At 42.0% G+C, this 21,830-nt stretch overlaps 1 protein-coding gene across 4 annotated transcripts in view; it reads right to left on the bottom strand.

The window, feature by feature from the left end:
- The window catches only part of plekhg5b (pleckstrin homology domain containing, family G (with RhoGef domain) member 5b), a gene marked incomplete at both ends in the record, with an annotated part of 75,769 nt that overhangs the window by 46,424 nt on the left and 7,515 nt on the right, over positions 1–21,830 (bottom strand). For 2 of the 4 annotated variants that reach the window (XM_083920698.1, XM_083920699.1), the window contains 2 exons: positions 9,730–9,806; positions 18,454–18,577. In XM_083920698.1, the coding sequence (XP_083776824.1) occupies positions 9,730–9,806; positions 18,454–18,577 (201 nt within the window). Of the gene's footprint in view, positions 1–9,729; positions 9,807–18,453; positions 18,578–21,830 lie in introns of those variants that run through there. The other 2 variants (XM_083920700.1, XM_083920703.1) reach the window with 1 other exon arrangement.

Here is a 21,830-nt window from a genome sequence, read left to right on the forward strand (position 1 = left end):
CTTCCTGACTAGACAGTGCATGTATGGACACACACACATAAGTCAGTGTCCAGCCTGTTTGTTATTGCTGGAAGACCGGTCCAACTGATTTTTTTTCCACTCGCCCTGATGGACATATAGATTTCCCATTTTTTACATCGTTATTTTGGTTAGTTAGGAAACTCCGTGGGGCATCTTAAAGTTAAATAAGTTACATGTTCAAAATACGACTAATGAATTAGTCTGGCTACACACATACATTTTGGGCATTTGGGCAGTTAGCCACCATAAGCTACTGGTCATACCAGGCTAAGTCCCGCTGCGGCAGCAAAAGACACGTAATGGATTGAGTTATTCAAGGGTGTGCTTTGTTGCTAATTCATTTCATTTGTAAGATTGGAATTGTGTAATTTCTTTCTTTAAAAGTCACGTAGTCTCGCAATCAGCAGGTGTTGAAATACTTCCAGCAAAAGAGATGAAAACACAAACAACGCGCAGACAAAACTACGCACTCTACATGCTGTGTTTTATATTTTCACTGGAATGGGCCACTTTCATTCAGTCACCTTTTCAGTGAAGTTAGGTGGTGAAAAATGAGTCACTATCTCAGAGTCATCGGCCTCTCTTTCTGTCCCATAGGACTGGAAAAATACAGACTCTGTAATCGGTTTATGAAGGATGTGTGGTGTCTGTACAAAAGGGAGCTGCTAGATTAACATAAACATGGGAATATCAACCACTGAAGGGTAAGGGAAGACCGTCTGTATGTGTGACTTGTGTAGTACGACGAGGCCAGCTGTCACTCAACACAAAAAACCCTATCCTTACGCAAGACTGATCAATTCAGTCTTTCCCATGCGCTGCCAATGGGCAGTGAAGTCCACCTACTGTAAACTCACACTGGTAACAGTCATAGCAGGGCTGATTATGAGGTAAACAAAGTCACACGGTGAATCAAAAGGCAATGTGTTAAAAAGCAAGAGAGGGCCAGACAGTCTGATCCAGCGTGCATTTTTCCACCAAATGAAACACTCAGGATCATTTCTCCTTGGCGCACATAATAAGAAGGACTTTTAAACGCATTTCGATGTGACTGGATAGTTTACAGGTCTTATTAAAGCCTGGTACATTGTACGGCCCCTCAGCCAACTGGGCCACAACACGCTGACTGAATCTGGCATGTGCTTCCAAAAGTCCTTTTTAGGCATGGCTCTATGGGTGGAAATGTTGGTCTGTCTGCCGGTTCTCCACTTCGGTCCGGACTCGAATATCTCATTAACTATTTTAGATCGACCCCCAGGTGACATTTGTGGCTTTGATTGTTTCAACATCTACTGAATGAATCGCCGTGAAATCTGGTTCAGATATCCATTTTCCCTTAAGGACGAAATGTAATAACTTTGGTGGTTCTTTTGACTTTCCATGTAGCACAATCATTGGTCTGAATAAGACATAAGTCATGAACTATTGCTGTTGTGTTGGTCATTGACAAGACTGTGTCCCGGGGTACAACTGTCTGAACTGCTGTGTTCCTGCTTGACGTCTCCTGCTTCTACTATTACTATTACTATCCATATTTCCATAATTATTACTGCCTTCTTGTCAAGGGAAGGTTTTTGTCGCCACTGTTTCCAAGTCTCTGTTTCCATTGTTGCCGTTATGGCTTTGTGTTTGCTCATGGGGGAATTGTTGGGTCTCTGAAAATCCTAAACTTACTCTTTATGGAAAGGGTCCTGACATAACTTTGGTTATTAAAATGTTTAAATTAGTTAAAATTTAACGGAAGGTTTTGGATTGTCCGATACTTAAATGAACTTGGTAAACATTAACTTTACTATTTAGCTCAAAGCACCACTGTGCTAGCATGTCTATAGGCTTTTTATTAGAAATTATGGCATTTTATTTTACAGAATGTGATAACTGTGTGAATTGTACCTGTGTATTATTTCTCTAGTAAATTATCAAAAATCTACATCGTCGAAACGATATATAAAAATGTCTATTGTACACATTTTTCAGGTTGTTTTCCATCACAATGTCGAACAACGGCAGATTGCGTTAGGGCAATATCTATACCATGTGGACGCCATTCCACATTTTGATCATTTGATATTTGATAAAATGAGAAGATGATCAGAGCTGTTCACTTGTCAATAATAAGTTTTTCCATTCATATAGACTATTTATGAATTTCCAGAAAACATGATACATCAGGATATACTGTATATTACAACATGTGTCAGCTGTAGCTGTTTTTTCCCCAAAAAAATGTATTGAATTTTGCAGACAATCAAACAAGAGCAAGTATAACAGTTACACAGTGTATCTGCTGTTGCCGTTTTTTTAATGTCCTTTAGAAATTAATTGAAACGGCATAAAAAATTTTCACAATTCACCCAGCCCTAGTTTAAAGGAAAAAAGTGAAATTAAATGGAAACAACCATCAACACTGACATATACTATAACTAGTCTATTACCTAAACTGTAGCAGTGACTCGCAGTTCTGTCTGACACTGATTTATGGACAAATTTAAGCATGAAGCTACCTTTGTCACACAGTACTGGAGTGAGTTTTTAACTCAAGACTGAAACACTTCGATGATCTGATTCTTGAGCTGCTTTCTTTACAGAAAAACTCTGTATGAAGTCTACCTCTAATTTCTGTTCAGTCTAGCAGCAGAAAATCTGTGAACGAGTAGGAAATGCTCACCCTTCCCTTAATAATAAACAAATTAACACCAGTGTATCTTGACAGTCAGCGTCATGTTGTAAAGTCATTATGTAACTTTTCCTCCCCTGATGTCTAAATGAGTCCAGAGTCATCAGAGCGCTGCAGACCACCGTTTCCATTAGTGGGCCTGCATTACTTCATAAACTTTTCCAAGAACTTTACAGTTATAGCTGAGGTCACATCCTGTTACATTTTCTTCCGCCAGAAAACCAATTTAAAGACTCTGTAATCTGCAGCCACTCATGTTACTCAAAGTGCAGTACAAGCTGTGAGAAATACATGCGGGTAGCAATCGAGCCAAACTGATGAGCCTACTGTGTTTTTCCTGTTCTGAAACAAATCAATTTTGACATCTTACGTTTTAAAGACCATGGAAAAACATTTGCACAGAGAAGAAAAGGGCAAAGAAAGAGGACATAAGAAGAAAGAAACATAACGTATTCCTCAAAATAACCACTAGAAGACTGAGAGGATGCATACGGCTGTTTTAAACTGCGCTACAGTCCAAGTGGACGACAATCAGACGGGTGAATTAGATCACCAAGAATTTAATCCATCTCTACCCGGAAATACCACCAAATACCTTGACACGTACAGAAAGTGGGCATCCGGCCCAATGTGAGTGTTTACTTAGCAGCTTTAGCAAGTCCCTGTCAGTGTCAGTTAGGTGGGATTTCCAGCAGCAGCTCAAGGAAAGCAAGGTTAAGTGAGTAAAGCCAGTGTGTCTGTATCTAAAAATCCACTTTGACGGCTATTAAAAATAAAATAAAAGCATAACTAACGATGATGATTCAACCACTGGTAATAAGGTGATTCTGTGTGTAGTATATCACATGGTTGCGTCTGTGCATGTCTGACTAATATGATATCACCTCCCCTAAAACATCAGCAAAGGATTACTCATAACGTGTTACTGAACGGGACAAAAGAGAGGGGGAAGAAAAGAGAGGATGAAAGCCAACCATAAACACAATGGGGGTGAAGGTGACGAGCGAGTGACGGCATCAGACGCACAAGCCAGGTTTCAATCCGAACGCAGTTCAAATCTGAGGGAAGGCTAACGAGATGACGCAATTAAAAGAGTGCCAGTCAAATCTGTTGACGTCTCATCGTCAGTCTGCCGCCATTTTTCCTGTCTTCAGTGATGCGTAAGCTTGCTTAATAAATTGTACTTATTGTTTTTTTTTTTTTTAAACAATACATTGAATTCCATGCATAAAGGTGAGTCATTCTGATAGTGATACCAGTGTCCGAAATGCCTCAGATACTGGCTAAAATGCGGGATCGGGTATCAGCAAGTATGCAAGTCTATGCACTGATCCAATATCACAGAATTTAGCAATATTGTAAACTGGAATCCCCCCTGGAAAACATTGATGGGAACAGTATTCAAGGCTTCAGTTGTGGCAGGGGTGGCACAAGTGTTGCCAATTTCAGTTGCTTTCACACAACCGTTAAATACTGTTACTGTACTATTTTAAATGTTAAATGTATTATATTTTACCAAGTTGTGGCTGCATTTGAAAAGTTATTAAAGGATTTTTTTATTTATTGCTAGATTTATTCATGTTTGTCTAACCAACAAACTAGATGATGAAAGTAGGGCGAACAGATATGGGGATATGTTGATTTGAGGCCGATACTGATTTTAGAGGACAAGAATTCACAGATTACCAATAGTGAATTTTTTTAACTGGAATGAAATGTGGATTTTGCATCAATAGGACTTAGAGGGCTGCTTTTCCAAAGAAATAACCCTAATAAAGAATATTTAACATTATAATACATGCAATGTCTTACATTCAGGGGTTAAAGACAATTTGTGAGAAACTTCCTAACTTCTCATCTCTATCAAACCCTGACTCTCTCCACATTATCCCCGCGCCTCCAGCTGTTTGGGAAGGGAGGGGCCCGTTGCCGAGGTGATCCACACCTTTCGGTTGGTCTTGTCTGGTCCTGTCTTGTCAAAGCTGAGGGAGGGAGGAAGGCGATCAGGGATAATAAGCCCTTCTTTGGGAGTCTGAGATCCAAGAAGCAAGCTCAGACTGGCATCGAGCGCTAACCAGCATCATATAATAGTGACCCAACCGACAACTAAGCCTGGACTGGACTTCATCTTCCAACTGGACACCTGGAGGCTTGATTTTAAATCCTACTGTCTTGCGAAAAAAACCCACAGCAAAGCATCCAAATACACCAGTAAGCCCTCTTGGAAACACATGTGTTGGTCTGTCCAAAAGCCTCGTGGCAACCTTTTTTAAGAGCTGTTGTGTGATGTGGTGACAGCGTAGAGCGTACAGAGGGGGACACCTGGTGCGGTTGCAGTAAATGATGGTGCAGGTGGACTCATTCAGTTCCAGAGGGGTCATGCTGCGACAAGATGAGATGCAGCTGATCTATGGCAGTGGGGAGACCAAAAGCAGGCCTGTCTGGGAATAAAAATTGTTTAAATGCAGCGCAGGACTGGCCTAATACTCTCTGTCTGTCTGTCTGTCTGTCTGCTCTGTATCCTGCTGCCAACCTGCCAGCATATCAAAGACAAAAGTGAAATATAAATGTGTTTTTCTTTTTCATTTCGGAGTTAAAATGCCTTCCAAATCTGCTAAGTGGGAGGAGTAAGTGAAAGTTATATTTATGTTCCCTTTCTTCCTAGAAATGTGCCTCTCACTTGTGCAGAAAATGCAGAGAGAGTGAGTTCTGGAGGGGAAAAACAACAGAGTGAGCCCTGAACTGCAGGTCAGGGCTGCCATGACATTGCCCCCTGCTGTGCAAATCTTGTTACAGGCAATGCATGTGTAACTCTTGAGCCATAAGATTACACTAAATGTGACAAATAACCTGTCAGAAGCAATCACACTGCACACACACATTCTCTTACAGTCCGGAAATGCTTAAACCATCATGACTCACCCTCTCGCTGCTCTTTCTTCACGCCTCGAGGTACTAAAAGCAGCAGAAATATTAGGAATTGTGACATCTCAGGATATCCCCTCTTTACTAAGACAGAAAAGATCCCTGTGGGGTCAGGCAATGAAAACTAAGTGTTAAAACCCCCCCACAGATGAAACGATGAAAGATGACTGTTGGATCTAAAAATGTAATGTGCAATTAAACATCTTCCATTCGTCACGGCTAACAGACGCCACAGCCAAGAAAGTGAAGTGGTCATGGTTATGACCGCCTGAAATCCGACGACTTAAGCCTTTAGCATTGGAGGAAGGAGTGAATAACAGTGCCTAATACAAAGTACTCACCCCCCTGGAATTTAATGTGGGGTTTTTTGACAGTGATTACCAGAAAAAGATTATTTAATGTTTAAGTGAAAACAGATCTTTACAAATTTAATGAATTAAAAATATAAAATACTTGTTTGCGGTATTTTACTTTCTTATGGATGAAAAAGGTGTCTAACTGAAAAGAAGAGGTGATCTGTTTTGAAAGGGTGTTAGTGTCAGACTGCACAGCCGGATAGTCTCTTTCAGCTCATTGTTTGAGTTTTATGGAGTGCGTCTTCAGTGTTTTCATTTGCCATCACCAGCGTTGTTCAGCTGTGGTATGTCAGATAAATGCGCTGTACTCAACCTGCTCGGCACCGAAAGGCAGACGGACAAACCTAGCGACTGGGTGGGAAGCATAGTGGAACATTTAGAAGCTAAAGAGTCAGCTACAGGGAGAGTGAGTATTGGATTTAACGTCCTCAGGTGGCAGAAACATGACTCTGGATGAACGATCATGTTGAGCTTTACCTGTTGGATGAGTAAAAAGGCAAATAAATACTAACAACAGCTTTACGGCTTGTTGCCACAACAACAATGAACCCAGGTTAAATGAGCTTGTACCAAGTTTCCACTACAAGATTTTCAAAGTCATCTGTACCGTCCAAACTACAGTTGAAGTTGGTTTTCATACTACTTGCAGTGACGGGCGTCACCAACTACAAGGGAGGAATGGCCATCACCATCTTGCCTCCCACTGGAGCACTTGCTCCAGTGGGAGGCAAGATTTTACGATATCCTTGATATCGTAAAATCGGCGCGGTGGGGTTTACAGTTAAAAGCAGAGTGACGACGCAGCCGGCAGCAGTAGCTTCTCCTCCGGCTGCTCCGCGGGTCCCTGAGGCCACACCCTCAGTACAGTACAGTTCCTGTTGTTACAGGCTAACCCGTCCCTCTGGTTTCCCCTCAACCTGTGTCTTGCACTCTCATTGGCTTTTAAAGTCCCCGACAAGGCCTGTGACAATAAATCAATTAATCGCATGATAACTGTCAATGAGCTTGTCAGTCACTTTTCAGCCACATGGTCTCTGTGTGTGGGGGCGGACCCCTGGAGTTACCCAGAGTGCAGCAGGAGAAGGGCTCTCCTGCTGGCAAGGCAAGTTAGAGGACAGGATAGTGGAGATCTGGAGGTATAAAAACAAAGATAGAGTTGGTTTCACAGATGAACGCTACAGCTGCCGTGCAGGAGCACTTTGGGTTTGGACAGAATGACCGCGGTGAACCACTTCACCTGAGCGAGCCACACTTGTTGTAAAACAGTAGCAATTTAACACCAATGTCCATTTGATTTATTGTTTTTGGTTGTTTTGTTTATTTATTTTGGATATTTAAATGTCTTCTAGTTCTAGTGTTAAATATTCTTTAGAAATAAACGTTTATTTCTCTTTAAAAGGGTGGACTTGCTTTATGCCATTATCATTATATCAGTTGAAAATGGTCTCAAAACAGCAAAATTATCGCTTCCCGCAATGATTTCTCTGACAATTTATCGACCAGCAAAATTTGCTATCATGACAGGCCTATCCCTGACAACTCTGGATATTTAACCTGCTAGATATCTGGAGTGTGTCTGCGAGGCACTAGCGAGCTGCTCGACTCGAGTGCAGACCGTCGAACCAACCCCAACTTACCTCCGATCTGGAGCTTTTCTAAAGGAGCTCCAAAAGCTGTCAGCAGAAAGTCAGGGCTAATGTCGTGTAGTGGGAACTTGGCATTGGTGCTTTTTTCAATATATTTGAAGAGCTGTTATACTAAAAAATAAATACGTTCAATCATATCAAATCTGTCAAATAATGTCAGAATCATCTAGTTACATTATTGTTCCGATTGTTATTTTGCTCACTCTGTATCTGGTGTTAACCTGTCCCCCTTCCTTCTCCCTGTCCGCCCCAGTCCACAGTGGGCGACAAGTCCCTAATCTCCTTACATAATAACATCAACCCTGACCCTGACCCCGAGACAGGTGGCGTCAGACAAGCTTTGTCCCGCGCTGCCTCCCTCCTGTGTCACAGCAGCTCATATAAAACACTAAATGCATACACATCCTTTAAAATTATACAGCACATGAACTCTCTTCTGCCTCGTTTAAAACTCTGAAAACAAAAAAAGGAGGGACCTTGTCATGTGAGAGGGGGGGCAGAAAGGCTTTCAGGAAAAATGGGGTTGGGAGACTCAATAAAGTGAGGATAGTTCAGGTTAAGCTCTGTGGCTCTATCTTCTTCCTCCACTTTATTATTCTCAGTTGCCATGGAGAAAGACTATATTTAAACTCTCTCTCTCTCTCTCTCTCCACGTGCTGTCTGTATGCACTATTCTCTCTGTCATTTTCCCTTTCCATTGTTCCCACTAAGAGGACAGAAGGGGGACAACATCTTGATTCAATGGGAAAATCCATCTAATGCTCAGCTCTGGTGGCGAGAGGGGAGTCGACAAACCAAAACAGCAAGAGAGGCCGGCCTGGCCGACTGACAGACCAGACACTATGTCGGTTTCTCTTCTGGCCAGACTCCCGTTTTCAAAAAAACTAAACAAAACAGTGGCTTCAAAGGAATAATTCATTTCACAGTCTAGTGGCCAGACACAGAGCCCTGACACTCGCGCCCCTTTTAACACCTAAAAAGAAGAAAAAGCAGCGTCGCCGCTCTGCTTCACCTTCACTGCGTTGCAATGAAACACAAGACAGATGCAATAAGGTCTGGGAACATCCGACGAGGGTCAAAAGCTTTGGGGGACCAACGGGAGTCAGAGTGTGCATCTTCATTTTAAAGCGGTGTCATGTTTACTTCCTGTCTAAGTGACAATAAAAAACACTTCTCGAGGTGATCTGGTGGCTTGGGGGTTTAAGGTACTGTTCAGCAAATCACTACGATGTATGCCACTGCCCTCTGACGTCTCTATCGGCAGGACCACATCATTTGTCAGTCACTCCCAAAACCATTTACGGATCAGCGTTGCAGAAAAAAACATTTTTAGGTTAAAGTTTGGTTAGTTTTAGGCACCAAACGAGTAGGTTAGAGTAAGGATAGATCATGGCTTGGGTTCAAATAAGTGCTTGGTTGAGGCCAGAGGGACATTTGTCATCATGGTTACAACAATAACCACTTGGTTTAAGATTGGGGAACAATTATGGTCATGGGGAAAAGAAACCAACTTTGCTTGGTGTGGTAGAAAACAGGAAATGGGCGGCAGTGTCCCGTGGCAAGGTGTGACGTTTTGTTAAGCCATCTAGCCACCACAACCTCCTCTCTCTGCCTCCTCCTTTCACCTTGTGGCTCAACATCACACTATTTCCCTCTTTCCCTCCCAACAAATAGGACTCGATTACTGCAACGTTATTGTCACTGAGCGCAAAGTCGAGCTGAGAACCCTTGTTACATGTCGTTCCCCATCTTCCTCTCTTTTCTCTCATCTCTCTTATGTCCCCCGTCTGACAAAAGACGCAACTATGATGAAAATGAAAACAATAGTTACTGTCAAAATTCTTTGTCTATGTGACTTGATTGATTTGTCTCAAGAAAAAAATAAAAATGATGCCTTATTCACTTTCTGACCACTCTCATCTCTCTGCAAGAAAGCAAACAAGAGTACTGTTCTATCCTCAAAATGTCAAACTATTCCTTTAAATGGGACTTTAAGTGGCTTAAATATGATTAAGACACTTTGAAGATAAACCTGCAGACTGTTGTAATCACAGTCCTTCTTTTACTTGACCTGGCAGCTTTAAGGGTTTAAGTAATGTCTTACCTTAGTGGCCCTCCGGCGCTCAGGACACTCAGGATGCTGGCACACCACCCAGTCTTCCTCTTGGACGGGCTTGTCATCTTAAAACAGAACACACAGGTCAATTAAACATCCCTCTTTATCACTAAAACAGCCAACCCCCCCCCCCCCCAGCCGTCTACACGTCCATTAGCACACCTTTCTTGGTAAAGCTGTAAAAACATATTGTAGACACTAAGGCTGAAGTCGCTGCCTGTGTTTACATAAGGACGGAGCGAGAGAGTGACTGTGAGGCATGAGAAACGCTCGCGCGCAGCAATAGAGACCAAGAAGCCATGTCATAAAATGAAAAAAAAAAAGAAAGAGGTCTGGTTAAAGAGATTCCTTGAAGAAAAGGTAAACAGAGGGAAGAGGGCGGGGTGTGTTGTTGGGGGGAGATCAGAGAGAAATGAATAACGACCAAAGAGACAGGGAGAATATGGAGGGTATGAGAGGAAGCCGCATTCTGGATTCTGTACCAAAGTGCACTCATCGTGGGGTAAGCTTGTTGTACTGCAACATAACAAATCACCATTGTCAAATAAACCTCCAAAATCTACTTGACTAGTCGGCCAACGCTGCATTGAGGGTCTGATAAAAAAAGGCCGTGTTTACGTCTACATCTTCTACATGTACACACACGCGATAAAGATATCATAACAGAGCACTGATATTTATCTGTCTGCCTAATGAGAAAAACAGAGAATACATGTGCAAGAAGGAGAAAGTAAGAGCAGGGAGCAGAGAGAGCTGGAGGGGGTTGAGACGGACGGTAAAAAGTCTCCTGTTTCCGGAAATGACAGGACTGTGAAGCAAAAACCTTTCCAGCAAACTCAGATAACCTGCTTATTGTAATGTCACCTCTCCCTATTTGGCCTGAGCCACAAATGATATATCATTACTCAATCATCAGAAATAGACGCTCCTGCTGCTGCTCGAAAATTAAGTCACTTAGTGGCTGCAGTTTGAAGCCAACTTCAGAATTTGTCACAGTGAAAGAAATGATAAAAGCGGCCGAGGGGCCTCCTCTGGGTCTGAGCTGGCGTTCGGAAACAAGTCACCTTGAGTCATCCACTTGGCTACAGCTACACGCACGGGTCAGGGGTGCTTGTGGGGAAGAGGGAAAACACTGTAATTGGTGCATACCACAGAGCCCATGGCTTCCCCACTGGGAAGGGAAGGGTCACCCTGCCTGCAGTGAAATTTGCTCAATGGGAGTCAAAACAAGAGTCAGAGTCGAAAGACACGCTGTTTGAGCTGAATGCTAACATGCTCAAAACGGAAATGTTAATATGTTAATGTTTAAATGTTTAACTGACACAGAACATAGTAAATGGCGCAAGTGTATAATTCAGGAGGATTCATCATCTGGGGACAATTAGTATCCACAATGTATTAATTGTAGTTATCCATTAAGTTGATATTAGGATATTTCACACAGAATAAGCGAGAGCTTTGACCTGCAGTTGGCACTAGAACAAAAATCAGGAAATCACAAAAAATCAATAGGATTCATCCTTCTGTGCCAAATATCATGCCAATCAGTTGTTGGACCAACTGACCCCAGTGCAGCTAAAAAGCCTCTTTGAACATCTTTCAAGAACTCCACTGAGGCAGAGTGTATTTTGTCAAGAGGCAGAACTTCTTCTTTACCACAGTGAGACTTCACACACAACTTGAATCCATTGGGTGGACAGAAGCAAGTAAATGCTAATGTTGCTCTGCACCTACTAGATGTCTTAGTTAGCTATATTAACTTAAAAAGGTGATAATATGTCTATTTTGCAGGTTTTTTCCCTTGCACAAAGAGGCCACAAAATCATTTGCTATTGCAGGTTAAAGAGCTAAAACTTAACTGAAAGATTGATATTCAAAGAACTAAAACCTAAAATGTATCAGATTACATTTGATATTTAGCTAAAAGAATAGTTTCTGTATTAATAACCCAATCTGCATATTATACCAACTTGAAAATGAACCAATTTATCAGACCACATCCTCGACTATTGTTGTCATGTTTTATTAATCATTTACACTTTTGAAATATGAAAAAACAAGAGTGCATTTGCAATTGCTGCAACCACATATGCGCATGCATAAATGCATTCAGATGCACAATGAACACGAACACTTGACCTCCACGCAATTTCAATCCCTAGGTTGAAGACTGTGAACAGCTAAGGCTGGGCGATCTCAGAACCCATCATCTATCGGTCTAACAACAATTCAGCATCTGGGGCAACGGCTAATATTTCAGGCAAGACTCTATAATCAGATATCTGCATATGAATGCATCTAAATAATAACAATAGCTGATAAAAAAAAAAACCTAAATCATTGTCTAATCTGACAATAGCAGATGGGTTCCATGATTGCATGACGGCCAATGATTTCCACTTTGTTTGTTCTCCTAATGAACTGTTTACCTGCATGCAACCAAAGCTTCAAATGTAATTGGTAAATGCTATTCATAAACCAGACCGCTACCCAAATCGTGCCTGAAATCATATGCAGAATCTGTTTACAGAGATTAAAAGGGTTGGGACATTTCTGTGGACAGACAGACAGACAGACAGGCAGACAGACAGGCAGACAGACAGACAGACAGACAGACAGACTGACTGGCAGAGCATGCTACAGAGCAGCCGGTCCCTGCTAATAAAGGTTCGGCAATGTCAGAATTCAAAATGCAGTGAATGAGCACAACAGGCCACCATCCTCTGAAAGATTCATGTCTGGAAGCATCTAGGATTAGACATGAAATAGATGAAGAAATTGTGGATTTGTGAAATGTGACATCCTAACAACAACAATACTGTTTCAACAAATCTGACGAGTCATCTTTCAGCTTGTGTTGTAAAAAAGGCAGTGGAAAACTAACTGAGCCACATGCTCCACTCACCGCTTTCCTGACTCGAGCCACTCCTTCGCCCCTTAACCTCCTCGTCCCCTTCCTGACTCCACCATCACTTGAATTGTATAATCACTCCATTATCTGCTGAAGCTCCATCTTCTCTCCTACTTGCTCATATCTTGCTGACTCTCCCTCTTTCTCTCTCTGATGAACTGGAATTCCTGAACTCAGCACTGCTGATTAAGCCAAAAGCAAACACAAGCACAAGCGCTCGCACACACACACACGCACACACACACACGTGACAGCAGACAATGAGTTTGCACACTAAAGAGACAGTGGAGCATCGCATCTACGCAGCTCTCTGCTGGCTTGCTGGCTCGCCACAGATACACACCGCCTGGGGCAAAGACCCATTAGGCAGCCATAAATAAGCCAGAGCAGGAGGAAAGTTTGAAAATGATGCATACTTGAACATGCAATATGGACCGAGTATTCCTACTTCTCAAAATCCATTTCCTTGTTTTGTAACCATAATGCAACTATGAATGTGGTTTTAAAGTGGAAATTAGTCAGGGTTCTTGCAACTTCTTTGAATAAAGTTCATTCTTCACTGTTCAATCTTCAAGTGTGCTTTACAAACGGAAATGTAAAAGCAAGTGCTGAAACAATTAGTCGATCAGAAAACAGGTCAACGGCATTTCGAATGACTGCAGCTTCTCAAATGTGATGATTTGTTTATCCGTGTTTTCTATAATTATTATTTATTATTATATTACTTGATTGTTTACCTTGAGTTTTCATGGCACTCGTTGAGCCCAATTAGCTAGCTACAACTAATAAAATAAAAGCAACATTCTTGATTCTTAAAAAAAACCAACAGCTAAAAATCAGGTTACATCCACGCCACTACATTTGCATTTTAAAACTCATACTTTTGCCTGGTGTCCACACTACTCCACGGTTTCCAAGCCCCTAAAAAGAGAGACTTTTGGAAACCCTGCTGCCCCGGATTTCAGTTTGAAAGGGTTTTGTTTTAAACACCTGTTCACTTTTCCGTTCACTCCCTAATTGGGTCTTACTCTATCACGTGACCCTTTACCAGAAGATAACAAATGACATCAGCCTTGAGTAGCGATGGTTCATTCAACACGGATAAGGAACTAAAGCTGTTTCTGACCCTCGATGGTAACAGCTGTTGTGTGTTAAATTCTGTATTTTATAATGCTACCACTGCCTACAAGCTAAGCTACAAGCTAAGCTATTAAGGTATTATTCAAGTATGTCTAGTGGTGTAATTGGCAAGTGCATGTCCAGTGTACATTAAGGGTCTGTGATTTGTGCTTTCAGGTGTGTTAGTGTGCACGGAGATTACATATAAAACACTGCAAAAATGCTCATCAGAATTAGTTTTAAAGCGCTGCATTAAAATGAAAAACTTAGACGTTTGGTAGTGTAGCCTAATAGGCCTGCTGTTACTGCAAATATTACTTTGAATTTTGAGTGATAAACCTGTCACCATGATCACTGTAGACAGCATGCATGCAGTAAACTGTACTGGAAAGCTCAACAGGAACTTAGTGAGCGGTGGATTGCACCTGCAAACTTGGATGCAGTCCAAAGATCTGCATACTATTGGTCCGAGATGCAATCCAATATTAAATTTCAACCCAGTCTTTTATCACCACATCATGTCTGTCATCCTCCTCTCACACCTCCACCTCCCTCAGAGCCGCACTAGAACGCAATAATTAGGCGGGGAGAGGCCGAGACGAGCACACGTTTTTTTAAACGAGGAATGTTAAGAATGCTCCACTCTGCCTTCTACTTGGTGAGATCGCATCATGGCACATGAAGTGAGGGGGTGAGCCTTTTCTTTTGTTTGCTCATACTTTTTTTTTTCAGGTTTTCGGGCGCCCCTCCACCCCTCCACCCCGTATGTAATGCAACATGCACCTCCTTGCCAGGAGATCATGATGAAAAGACTCCTGAGACAGATGGCAGGCAGGCAGGCGGGATCACAGACTGGGAGACCTGGCCAAGCGATAGGCAGATCAGCACATGCCGACAGATACAATACATGAATATGGAATGAGTTCTGAGAGAATAAGGTGAGAAGCCCTACAGGGAAGAGAGACAGGTAGGGATAGAGCGTCGGGTTCATTCATGGGAAAATCAATAGGTTTGAGCAAGAAGGGTTTAAAAAAACAGTTCAACACTTTCTTGATTTAAAAAAAGTCTCATGCACAATTCACTGACGAATAAGTGCATAGTAAAAAAAAAAATCAGATTTCAATTACTTCAATTTAAAAAATGCTGATCCCTAAACCCTCAGTATTCTCTGCAGGTGGAGGAGTCTGGGCCCAGAGATCAGACGATAAAACACGAGCAGGTTGCAGCTGTTTCTAATGCAGAGGGTTCAGTGGCGGCGGGGGCAGGACGCAGCCCTCCTGCTTAATGTTGTTTTACCCCCATAGTGGTTAAATCACACACATGTGCATCACACACTCCCCTACCCCCTCCCTGCACCGGTCTCCCTCCTCCGCCACATCTAAGCAAACCCACGGTCCCCATGTATAAAACTAAAGAACCACAGAACAACAAGTGTAAACTGTTCCAGAGAGGGGTGGAGGAGCGGGAGACTACTTGCAATTGACAACATGGGGGAAAACAAATAAGATCTGATTTATTCTGCTGACTCGTTTTGGAAATGTGTCTATGAAACAGTATCTGCAGTCTACATGACTTTTACATTAAGGTAGAACTCAGACACTGTCACCATATTTAAGAGGGGTCATGAGGGGATTACTGCATATCTTGAATTTTTAAGGGCATTTATGTCAGAAAGTAGTTAAGATTATTATATAAGAGTGTGGCCTTTTGTGTCAAGACTACTCTTTTTATGGTCTTAAGTAGTGCTAAAATTTCAAGAAAAATAGTTTTGCACTTTGTTACTGGAACACATGGCTGAGTATGACCTGAGGAATGCCAGTGTGCGCTTGTACACTGGGGAAATTTTTGACCGGCCAAATTAGGTCTCACCAACATTATTTTGTACACGAAGGACAATTCAAGAAAAGCATTCCTCGTGTGCTTTTAAGAGCGGTCACCTAAAAAAACAACAACCAGTCGACATCCAGTCTCCTGCTTTAATTCTACATCTTCATTAAGAAGAAAGTTCCATGAGATATGCAGACTTGTAGCGCTCTTATGGTAGTATGAAATAATATTACTAAAGCATTCATGTTATTACAGGATGTAAAATGATAGTGGTATTGACATTTCGTGATGTCGCCTACCTGCTTGAAAAACAAATCAACTTTTTGTCATATTCACAGTTATCCAAATACAAATATTGTATTATGTATGTATGCCAGATCAAATATCACCCCTAGTGCTGTAAAAAGATTTAAAAAAAAGAATTATTAACATGCTTTGAGGCTCTCTGGCAGGGTAAATGACGTTTGATGCAGGGTCAGACTAAAATCCAACATTTGCGCATGTGGGCACACACACAGCTCTGCCGGATAATTTCAGGTTTGCAGTGCATGTGTGAAAGGGGCTTAAGTTTCAAAAGGTGTAAAACCACATCTGTTGCTTTGCTAGTGTGCTGGTTAACTAATTAAAGTACAGAGAGGTACCCTGAGTCCTATTGTTCATGCAAAGCTATGAGTTGGATTTTTTCTTTACCCACAGCCCTGAAGTTCTGTAGTTTTATGGTGATACAAAACTGGTAAAGCCGTTGTAACTCCTATAAGAAAGGCAAGAGAAGTGAGTTTGCGATCTGTTGTGTTGGAGGAAGTAAAAGTACCTTCAGCTGAGGAGCTCCAGGGCTGAGTGCTCCAACAGAGCTGGGAAAGGTTTTCAGGAGAAGCTCAGGGTTTAATTACAGAGATGGTGAAAAGGTAAGGATCAAAGCCTCACTGTTTCTCTCTGTGGCAGCCTCTTTTTGGTCTCTGCCAAATAGGTCTGCCTCAGCAGGCACCGTCCTTAAGCGGACCAGAAAGTAGCTGGGTTTCAAAGAGACTGGCTGGAAGTGAGGTAGAGGATGAAGAACATTCCTCCCCAGTCCTGTGTTATCACTTCCCCTTTACTAATGGCATAAATCGGGCCGCATAGCGGAAAGCAAGTGCCCCTGTGCCACGTCAAAAAAGCACTGAGAGGAGACAGGGAAGTATTTCAGTTCAGCTATGCACTTCTTCGGTGGTAAATATTTCATCTGTGGAGCTGGTCTCATCCGCTCTTTCCCTCTCATGTGAGGCTGTCTTCATGCCAGGTCACTGAGTGCTTTCCACGGAAGAACAGAGCAATGGAAAAAAAACACCTTTCCATCTTGAGCTCAAAAGTGCACATGCTTGCAGAAAAAGTTAGATATAACAAGGTGAAGTTAGTCTGAGCCATGTTGAACATTACACATGATGTTAGATGACTAAGGATGAGACTTAGTGGAGCAGGTCTGAACTACGCACAAGGTTTCCTTTTCTTTTTATATTAGACTGAATAATAATAATGTTATACACAGAGATTTCCAACTTGATAACAGAGGTGAAAATGAACCACACTTCCAAATCATGAGGGAGCCCTGCCAGCTGCTCTGTGTGAGCTAAATGCTAACATCAGCAGGCTAACATGCACACAATGGCAATGATAACTATCTGATGTTTACAGTAGCATCTCAAGCCTCTTTTACACGTGCGCTACAAACCTGAAATTATCTAAACAAAACCTGGACGAGCTGTATGTGGGAACACAAATGTCTGAATCAGTTGAACCAGACATTAAACTTCAACTTTATTCCACCAGATCCCTTAGTAGAAAGTCTGTGTAATGTCCGATTGAGCCCATGTGTGAACGGAGCAACTCCTTGTGACTATTCACAGCGAGTGAGTGGGTTTGTTGATGACTTTTTTTCATGCGGCTCACATGAAACCTGAAGAAAACAAACACCGAGGGTGAAGATGAATGCTGATTTACACATGTTTAACAAGAGAGAAAAATTCAAGGAGCAACGGGAGAATCGTTTATGACCAACGGCTACAGGGCCGAGGTGTAATCCCTGTCATGTCCTGCCTCCTGCACGCTCTACCCAGGCGCCATCCCTCGCCTAAACCAAACAGAGTATTTTCAGTGAGTGAGAATGGGAGAATGACATTCCCCTGTTGTGTGTCACATGTGTGAAAGCAAGTCAGATATTGCCCGGAGTTCACGTGAGAAAACAGATTTAGTTCAAATGCTAGCATTTGCTAATTAGCACTAAACACAAAGTACAGCAGAGGATGATTGTTGTTATTTCTGCAAGTTTTTGGTGATAAATCAAACTATCACCAAAGTTATTACAATTTATCCTCAGGGGAACATGAATTCCTGTACCAAATAAAAGCCAATGTAATACACAAGACATTTCACTAAAAGCCTAAATTGTCAGCCACATTGTAACGCTACAGGAAAGGATGATCACCAATAATGTTGGCAGGCTTCATCCTCTGGAGACCATGAATGTCTGTACAAAATGTCATAGCAGTGTCAGTCTGGACCAAAGTATTGGTTAGGGCAAAGGTAGAAGGTAGACATTTCAGCGTGACACACACTGGTGGTTTGAAGGCTGATTTAAAGAGCAAGGCAATGTGTACCAAATTATATTTGTACAATTTAATATATTTCAATTACCAAGAGAAAGTCTGTTTGCTATTTATTATGGTTTGTTTTAGTTTGTTTTTGTTTTTTCAAACAGACTTGTAGAGAAAAGCAAAACAATCCACTGCCCAGCCTCCTGTTTCAGAGGGAAAACACACACAGACACACACAAACACAAATCCCCCACTTAGTCCGGTGATCCTCACAGCACCCCAGCTTACCACACAGATCATGGATGACGTCCAGGGATGAGGACCAGGAGTAGCGCTCTATTCCCACTTGAGTGAGAGAGGGTGGCAGTGTCTCCAGCTCATATGCTCCACGCTTCTTCCAGTACAGGAACATGATGAGTTCTTCAACGGGCCATATGGTAATTAATAGATACTCTGACTGTATAAATCATTACTCTGAAACTGAACTCACCCTACAATGTCTAACCTGCCTGTGAACCTCCACTGAAAACAATAATAATCTGAACTTCTGCAGACAATCAATAGGCCCGTCTCATCAACCATCTTTACAACATTAAACTTGCCAGACTTTCTCCATTTTAAACTCTGCCAACTGCCAACATGTTCATCCCCACCTGCACAATTACCTCATCCAGCTATGAGCCACAAAAACACTTTGCTTTGAACCTTCTGCCCAAGTCTGATTCTGCTTGGAGGTCGGTCCAAGTGAGCAAACAGACTCCCGTCAAGTACAATCCATTACATCTCCAGGGGACCATATTATTGACTCTAAAAGTGGAAAAGCCTTACCCGTTGCCATCCAGGTTTTAACAGGTAAGTAGGTGATATCACGGACTACATTTCTTTCTTATATGCATCTCTCCACATTAATGTCAAATGCATCTCCCTGTTTATTCTGTATATAAGTCCTCCACTAATCATCCACTCGAAGCAACCCACTAAGTGCTGCCAAGCACCAAATGCCACCCTCTCCTAATCCATTTAAGAGCTGTACCTGACTAAATTACAGGCACCCAACCTCTAAAAAGGTGTTGCAAACTTATCTCCCCCAGCAAGTAAAGTGTTGCTGTTGCCTTCCCTGTGTCTCGACTTTATCCATGGCAAAGTTTCTCAAACTGTACAAAACTTGAGTGTGAGGCTGCTCATGTTAAAACCCTGTGTAGGATCGCCTGGCGATAGGGGGGGCTTTCTGCCCACGCCATCAGACAAGTGTTGTATTCATGCAGAGGTGAGTTGCATGCTGGGACGGGCAATCTGGGCCAATGGCTTTTGGACTGGGTGACACAAAGATCTCTTTTAAACCTCCTCCTACATCCAGAGTGGACTTTCTTTATATTTTGCGCAAACCCGTAAAAGGCTGACATTTTTCTGCATTAATTAGTGCCCGCGCCCTTTATGTCTCCTGAAAGATTTATTCCTTTTCATGAATGCGACAGCTCTGTGATGACTGCGCTCAGTTATTTCTGTGGAGGTGAAATGTGCACATTGGCCTCTCTGAGATGAAAACACTAAAAAGGAGTCCTGTTGTATAAAGCCGGGCATACACTGTACGATTCTGGAAATCTTTTTGTTTAATTCAAACTCTTACTGTACCAGTAAATCGTCTGTGATGTAAAGACAGAGCCAAAACCCGATTGCTCACACTGTGCGTGTAAAATAGAAAAAACAGCCCATGTCAGAAATTCATCCGAATGTGCGACGGCCGGTCGTGAGCGCCATTATCGCCATATAAATCTATGTCCAGCTTAGAGTCCTGGCAAAGTAAATTCAGAGATTTGTTTCAAAACATATTAAACATGTTGGAAAATGATTGCTGTCAACATGTAAAAAGACTGTCATTCATATATTACTGAATTATGGAGATGGAACATTGAGCAATTTCACATCTGTTGGGTTTAGGAATTTCTGGCCGGCCTGAAATCATGGCTTGATGACGCACTGGAGTCGCTCCTCCATTGGCTTTGTATTGTGTGAGGGCGCCGCCTTGTCAATTCTGTCTGCTAGCAAAAGAGAGAAAAATGCCTAAAGGCTTTTGTGTGGTGGGATGTACTACCACGACGTTAAAGAACCCAGAACTACTTCTTTAAAAGCTGACGAGTCGAAAAACAGAGCGAAATTAGCATCGCGATCACGACCCCATTCTAATGTAAGTTCCACTTCACATGCTTACAAAACGTTTTTGTGTGCTCATACGTCCGGTCAAAATGCTTCAGTGTCACTAACAGTTAGCCTAAAACTGTCTAAAGTGTCAGTTTCTCTTCCTGCAGCAAGATGAAGCATCCATCGTTCACATCATAGCTGAACAGTCGAGAGAGGGAAGTGGGCGTGGTTTCAGCACCTCCAGCGGACACGCCCGCAGCGTTTATGAGAAGAGAGTACCGCTTCCTTTTTCTAATTTTGAAACCTTATTTTTCATACTTGCAAATATTTGAATTCATTCAAATTTGGCTGGGTTAATAACACTTCTTTCCGTAGTGTGATAATCTCAGATCTCACTGTTGGTATTGCTTTACTCTGACTTTAAGGCCACACAGCTTTTTCCACTTCTCTAATATCTTTGAAAAAGGGTCAAAACATCATGCAGCTAGATATCTCAACTTGAAGCATAATATTTTGCCCAGTGCTGCTTAAAAGGTTGATGCACTGCTATTATGCATCTAAAATGGGAGAAGATATACTGTGAGAATGTGCCGCACCGGCCGGGGGAAGGGAGGGACGTTGTCACACACAACGACCCACATGTCCAATTTTGGGATAAGAAATTAGAGGGTAGGAAAGGAGCCGGTTTGCTGCTCAGCTCTGGGCTTTGCAGACATATGGTAATAATCTGAAGCAGCTTTGAGCACGCAGCTTCCCTTTTAATGAAGAGAGCAGTCATGCAGCATGAGAACTGGGCTGCAAACTCAAGGGCCAATTTCCACCTACTGCTGAAACAAAGAGGGAAGCAGAAGACGCCTTAGACAGCCTCGCTTTCATCATCACCATCCATCGAATCACCTTTTATTAAAAAGGAAAGGACCCAACATGTACCTTCATGACACCGGTGCTGACATTCAAATGCATTTTGGTCTGATCTCACACATAATATAATTAGCTTATGAAAAAAAAAAGAATCTTATTACATTCATTTAAGAGTGTACTCCTTATAATGAGAACACCAACTCATATCTGGCAGCAGTGTGCTGGCAGTGGCACAGGGAGCATTTTATTTCCAGCCATGGTTTAGGTCCAGTCACCCATTAGAGCGCAAAAGTCTAATGATTACAACTAGGGCTGCACGATATGATGAAAATACACAATATGAGATAAAGTTGAATAGCGCGAAAGGGGAAAATATTTGTGATGAGGGATGTTACGATACCATCCCGACAACCATTCTGATACCATAACTTGTGCACTCATATCTGCTTTTCCGCTCCTTCCAGAATATAAAGTAGAACTAAATGCTTGTTGAATTAAATAAACTGAAAGTAAATAATTTCCAACAGAATGAGCAAAACTAAACGTTAAACTAAACACAAACGGCAATTACATGATAAAATGCAGTTTTCTACAGATGATCTCAGTTAACTCTTTTACTGCACAAGTTGATATCATGATGACAATTTTAAAAAACAATTTAATTG

This window comes from Echiichthys vipera (genome assembly GCF_963691815.1).
Source record: "Echiichthys vipera genome assembly, chromosome: 9".
In the NCBI taxonomy this organism is placed as follows: Eukaryota; Metazoa; Chordata; class Actinopteri; order Perciformes; family Trachinidae; genus Echiichthys; species Echiichthys vipera.